This window comes from Lolium rigidum, chromosome 6 (assembly GCF_022539505.1).
Source record: "Lolium rigidum isolate FL_2022 chromosome 6, APGP_CSIRO_Lrig_0.1, whole genome shotgun sequence".
NCBI classification, from domain to species: domain Eukaryota; kingdom Viridiplantae; phylum Streptophyta; class Magnoliopsida; order Poales; family Poaceae; genus Lolium; species Lolium rigidum.
This window is the reverse complement of record NC_061513.1, coordinates 136,625,461-136,632,325: the sequence shown is the minus strand read 5'-3', so window position 1 is coordinate 136,632,325 and position 6,865 is coordinate 136,625,461. Positions and strand designations below refer to the sequence as shown.

At 43.6% G+C, this 6,865-nt stretch overlaps 1 protein-coding gene across 1 annotated transcript; it reads left to right on the top strand.

Moving 5' to 3' along the window:
- Positions 1–3,075, top strand: LOC124665016 (LEAF RUST 10 DISEASE-RESISTANCE LOCUS RECEPTOR-LIKE PROTEIN KINASE-like 2.7). The gene is made up of 3 exons (XM_047202414.1): positions 1–778; positions 2,238–2,276; positions 2,828–3,075. Exons 1-3 carry the CDS (start codon positions 61–63, stop codon positions 3,007–3,009), a joined length of 939 nt encoding a protein of 312 aa, XP_047058370.1. The 5' UTR covers positions 1–60; the 3' UTR covers positions 3,010–3,075.
- Positions 3,076–6,865: the final 3,790 nt, after the last annotated feature.

Sequence of the window (6,865 nt, the reverse complement as noted above, 5' to 3'; positions counted from 1 at the left end):
ACTGGCATTCCTCTTCCCTTTTGGTCTCTTCTTCCTCCTCCCCCCATAGTCCAGCATACCATGCGTCACCTGCTCCTCCCGGCCGTTGTGCTCCTCTTCGCCGCAGCCGAAGCCTACACCGCTTCCTGCAGCGACGCCACCTGCGGCGGGCAGACCATCGCCTACCCGTTCTGGCTCGCCAACTCAGGTCCCAACTGCGGCTACCCGGGCCTCGGCATATCCTGCCAGGACAACACCCCGATCCTCGACCACCAGTTCCACCAGTACAGGGTCCTGCGCATCGACTACCCCAATCGCACCGTCGCCCTCGCCGACGGCGACGCGTGGAACACGACCTGCCCGCGGCTCACCTTCAACCTCTCCCCCGACCCCAACTCCTGGCTACAGCTCACGCGTTCCAACTCCAACCTCACCGTGCTCTACAACTGCAAGGCCAAGCTACCCCGGCCCTCCGCCGTGAAGCTCGACGGCTGCCCGGACCAGAGCGACACCTGGTACGTCCTCCCCGATGACGGGGTCACCGGCAAAGCGTACGGGCACGGGTGCGAGAAGGCGGTGACGACGCCGGTGCTGCTGAGCAGCGCGCATCGTCTGGCGGCCAACCCGTCGCTCGGCGAGGTGCTGAGCGCCGGGTTCGAGATGCACTACGACGCCAACTCCCAGCAGTGCGGCGCGTGCGAACAGTCCGGCGGGCGGTGCAGATACGGCCGCATCGAGGAGCACGGCGGGACGGGGTTCGCCTGCGTCTGCGACGATGGCGCCGACGAGCGCCAGTGCGGTACGTGATTTCCTCCTTTCAGTAATCTCCTATCTAGTACATGACTTCTGTGCACGAACTGGAATTTGCTCGCCGAACCACGCGCGCGCGCGTCTTCGCCGTGGTGGCTGCTGAGTGCTGATCATGAACATGACCTTCCGCGCGCTTGCGTTGCGTGTTGCGACTCCAAGTCTTGCGTGCTGGTAGTGGTAGCCTGCGTTGACCGGTAGTAAAGCTATGCTGCCATTGGTAGACCGGCACGCTTGATTACGACCCATATGCTTGTAGAAATAGTTCATTAAGACAGACATATTCAAATACTAGCATATCTGCATATTCAAGTACTACCTCTGTCCATAAATAGATGTCTGAGATTTTTCTAAATCTGGATGTATCTAAACACTATTTAGTATCTAGATACATCCAGATTTCAACAAACCTCAGGCATCTATTTATGGACGGAGGGAGTATGTAATTTTGAATGTTTGCATTCTGACTCCGCTTGGCGGCTTACCGAGTCAGACGGTCAGTACAGGACGGCATAGGATAGCAACCCCCGTCAGTTTGATAGGGTGTTCCCTGTCAGTGCCAAGCTGGTAGTATACAGTTGAGTCTTCAAAACTACTCCTTCCAATCCTATTTAATTGACTCAGATTTAGTATAAAAATCCTAGTCAATTAAAAGAGATCGGAGGGAGTAGTTGATACCGATCTACTAGCTAATGAAATGTTAAATTGTGGCACATAAGTGTTAGCCGTTCAAACATATGTGAAAACTGGGAGAACCTTTTTTTAGATAACCAGGGCACAAGTGCCTGGGCACAAATTTTCTCCACGTTGATGTACGACCGATCTGTTTCTAAATATAAGAAATTTTGAGAGTTTAGATTGGACTATCAAAACCTCTTATATTTAGGAACAGAGTGACTATAGTAAACAATTTACAGTTCAATTCGTATGAGTTCAGACCCATTACGAACAGAATACCATGCAACACACGTAAAAAAACAAGATCAACCGACTAACTTGAGGGAGGAATCACTGTGGTATTTTATTAAGCGAGTGTTGAGGCTCGAGCTCGGGCTGCCTAGCACACCACGAACAAAATACCATAAAACACACCGTAGAAAAAAAGAGTAACAGAGGGACCGGAGGAAGGAACCACCATGGTATTTTATTAAGCAAGCGGTGAACTCGGGCTGCCTAGCACACCACCTCATGTGCTAGCCAGTAAGTCCCGGGTCTTTCTCCAACGCATGTGAAAGAAAGACTTCTTACTCAACTATTACTCTTATTAGGCAGCAAACATCACATAACAAAAATTTCTAACCATATTTTGGAAGGAACAAAAGTACGAACTAGAGATGTAGAATATTCTTCGCAACTCCCTCTTACCTTTACATAGGATCATTCTGACAACAATAAATTTCAGAAAATTTATAATTCATCTGCTAATGAGAATTTCCGTTCAAATATTGCAGGGGATGCACGCTCTTTCCACTTGAAGAGACAAAAACTGTGTAAGCAAAATCTCTTATTCTTTGAATTTGTTGTTTCGCTTCTCACTTGTGTTCATATATATTATTATAAAACATGCTAGTATCTCACTACAAAAGGAGCAAAAGAGACTCGATATAGAAACAAAAAAAAAGATGACACTCCAAAAGGTTTGATATCCCTGAAAGGATTGTTAAACTTGCTCCCGCCATGTGCACTTAAAATGTTAGCAGGGACCATTTGAATGGCAGAGCCACTCCCTGACAAATTAAATTTGGACATCAAACGTGAACAAGCATCTTACCATCCGAGCTATTGCTTCTACTTTGTGAGATATAACTCGTGTTGATCTTTCTAATATGTGCATAAGCTTTTGTATTTTTCCCCTATCTTGGTGAATAGGTAGAGAGCCTGCCAATTTCGTCAAATTCCTTTTACCAGTCACACCCTTTCACAAGTTATGAACGATGTTAATACTCATATACGGTTCTCTTGTTCGAAGTTGCTCCATTTTGAATGATGTGGTATAGTAAATGACTGCAATCTCTCTTAATGTCTTCCCTCCTATTTGCAGATAAAATAGAAAGCACCTCAAGCGAAGTTTTGATATGCCTACTATTATTGGCATGTTTGTTGGGCTATAAGAAATACCACTCTGCACTTTCGGCCAGTCACCTTCCGTGCTCCTTTCAGGAGCCTGCCGAGGTTTCCTTGAGCCTCTTGGCGGGTGATGCTAAATTTTGCTCGTCCATATAGGATACAAGGTCGCCACAACACGAAGAAGATCTTTTTCCACGACAATTTGAATTTTAGGCTTCGACACTTTTTTCGTTGTTGTGTTGGTTGGTGGAGCATATGTCCTTGGTGTCCGTTTCTTCGTCGGCCGATGGGGGCCCAAAGCCGATTGTATCCGCCTTTGCCATGTATGAAAGGTAACATCTCCCAAAAGGCATCAAGGATTAAGCCCTTCATAAAAAAATGACCAAAAAGATATCAAATCCAACACAAAGGATTGAGTCTTTCTTGCAAAGAACGGAACCGTACACCCAAAAATATATAAGTATGCAGAAGTGAAGAATAAAAGAAATAGTTTACAAAGAAGAAAGGTGAAGGTCATTTGGTGTTGTTTATAGATGAAACCTATGATGGCTTCCAGATAGCTATCACTCAAGATTTTGAAGGACTCCAAGGGTGACAGCGGAAAATTAGGTTTCTTTCTTCAATGGGATAATTTTACCAACTCAAATGTGACATCCAACAATAAAGACAAAATAGTTTACACACGGCCTCTACATAATAAATATAAATGCAACCCAACAAGGAGAACTTAAATTTTAACAAATAACTCTGATGATAACGAAATGAAACTGAAGTGCATGGTGTATCCCTTCTTTATGTCACCCTTCATTACAACAAGAGAACCTTTGGTGACCTTCAGGACTCCACCTCCACCTGAATACTTGTACCCCTTATCATCAAGGGCACTTAGCGAGATAAGATTTCTCTTCATCTTCGGAATGTATCGAACATCCGTGAAAGTTCTGATTGTGCCGTCAAACATCTTGATCCGAATAGAGCCTTTGCCTTCTATCTGACATGGTGAGTTATCACCCATCAAAACAGAACCAGCAGCAGGTTCATAAGTGGTAAACCAATCTCTATTCGGGCACATATGAAAAGGGCAAAGGAGCTTAGAAGGGTGATTTCGAGTCGTTATGATTATTAAGCTCAAATAACTTGAGGTGTTTTAAGCTAGCCTTTCAGCGGGGGCAATGTACACACAGATGCAATATACAACAACAACAACAACAATGGCCTGATAATCGACCGACAAAATAGCAATACAAGGGAGAGGGAAAGCTAAAAGGTGAGCAGCGAGTATAAAAACGATGGAAAAAAGAAGAGCCAGTTCAATTTGTAGGGAGCTAGAAACCTCCTTAACTGATGGCTCTACTTGTTTACCTGTCGCCATAAAAATCTCCTTGTGCTCCGACTGCTGAAGAAGGCCAAAGTTCAAAAACAATGGGTACATGGGTAGATAACCCACAGAGTAGAGTGAATCTTCTTTTATTAAAAGAATAGTGTCATTCCTGCAAACACTACAAAGGAAAACCTTTTTTTTGACAAATCACTTTCGTCATTTGAAGGCCAGTTTTCGTCAAGGATTACTTCGCGGTGACGAAATTTGATCGTCATGGGGTTCGTCAAGGAAGCTCCGTCATAAAATATCGGGGGTGACGGTATGCATTTTTTCGTCAATGTCAAATGTTTGATGGTGACGACCTGCAAATTCGTCAACATCGAAGGTTGATTGTTAACAGACAGGTTTGTCACGAAAAATTGCAACTTTCGTCAATATCTAAATCTTGGGAAGTTTCTGATTGGTCCAAAAAAAGCATACGTGGCCTTACATGTGGGTCCCATTTGGGTTCTGACAACATGGTCCGACGGCGCTGACATGGTGGGACCCACAAAATATTATGAAAAGCTGGACCCACAATATTCTGACCGGTGGGATCCACAAAATTCAGACAAGTGGGACCAGGTTGTTGCCGACATATGAGTCCCAATAATGCTTGATCGGTGGGACCCACAAATTCTGACAAGTGGGACCAGAAATTGGTGCCACGTGGTTTCATTTAATAGTGACGTTGTGACATTTTGCGTCACCTTTTGAATTTGACAAAATTTGAGAGCATTTGAAATATTTGCGAAATTTGGGAAACAAAAAAACTGGCGAAATATCAAAAAATAGACAATAAATATCATGCATAAATGGTGGCACAAGAAGTATATATGTCTCTCACGAGACCGAAAGATTCATAAGAAAAATTACAATTGGAACACAAAGAAATTAAAAGACCTATGATTAATAATGTTGTAGGACGGTGGTGCAATAGATCGGCTTGCCCTGGGATTCAGACATGGATGGTGGCTGGGATGTCCTCAAGAGCAAATTAAGCACGGCATCCAATTCTCTCTGCCTCTTTTCATAAGCCAGAGTCTTTTCTTCTTGGGCTTTCTTCATAGCTTCAAGTTCTTCCTCCTGCTTCTTCCTGATCTCTTCAAATTTTTGATCTTGTTCTTGCGAGTCTTGCTCGCATCTCACTGTGGTACCTTTCAGCTGCCTGTATGGAGTTCTGCTCTTGATCTGCCAGTCTTTGTTGTAGCTCTCGGATGCGTGTAGCTGAGACAGAAGACTTCCTGGAACTTGTTGCGACACCCAATCTTGGTAGGAATGTGCTGTTGCAGGTGGTGGATGGGCTTTTCTCGCTCAGAACTAGCTGAACAATTTGCAAATCAGTCAAATCAGGTTCATCTTCATTGCGTGGCGCCTTTTTTTTTGCCAGCATTTTATCCTGCATAAAGATTACAATCATTGCATGGACAACATACAAAACTGGATTATATTATATTGTGGTAATATGAACTATTTCTTACATATGCACTTTTTGCTTCAGCACTCATAATGTTATCCTTGTTAGTGTGTGTGATTCTAAAAAATTCAATTGGAGAGGTTTCTTCTTCCTGCTGCTTAGCCTTCGCTTGAAAAAATGTAGAATGCACATTACCATTGTACACTGTGTATGACGAAGTATGAACTGTATGGGGAAATTCGGAACACTTACTATAAGTTCCCGAGTGAGCAACATAGCTTCGAGATCCGGTGGTATGGAAGCTGTTTCACGGCTTCTCTGTTCTTTCCATTTTTTACACACACTACCTATGTTCAGTACATGCATTTTATTTATCCACATCAGAGAAATGTAAGAATTCAGTAGCTGTTATTGAAAGGAATAACGTTTATGTACCTGATACTTCTCATCAAACCATCTCTTCACCAGTTTTTTCCAGCTTTTCTCTTCTACATGACCTGGCTTCTTCAGATATGCTTGCTCCAGTGTGAGATTTTTAATTTTCGGCCAATACTCCTTTTTAAGCCTATATCGGAACTGCCGAATACTAACTTGCAGCATATCAGTGCACACATCTTGAGCCACCTCATCATTTTTGTCCATACTAAACTTTCCTCGCAAAATAGTGATGCATTAATCAGTAGATTCTTAGATAGTTGATCATGTAGCATACTAATTAGGTTAAACCAAGATTGTACAGGACTCACCGCTACTGTATTTATAGCATGAGGAATGACATGTTTGAGAGTGTCATCTTTCTTGTACTGTGTCCAGTGTGTTGCAAGCGGCATTTTCTCACGGATGTGAATACCAACCTCACTGCTCAGCTTTGCCGACTGGATATAATCCTTGGGTCTCCCGACACCAGCGAGAGAATTCAATTGGCATCTTATTGCCACCATGTCTTCTTCCGTACTCATGTAGTCCATGGCCCATGGTAGGTCCGCGTCCACCTCTCTTTCTCTTACTACCGTCGGATGTTGTCAATGTCTCCGAAATAAGAGATATGAAATGATTCTCTTTTATATGAAAATATGCGGTACATTGTTTAGTTTTTACAAACTTTCATACCTTGCCGCTGAAAGTTTACAATTTGATTGTCCTCAGGAGATGAGTTGCTGCCTCCAGATGTCATGATCTGGTTAGGTGAGTGTAATATCCCAGGTATTGGGGTTACAAAAACAGAGGAAACAGAT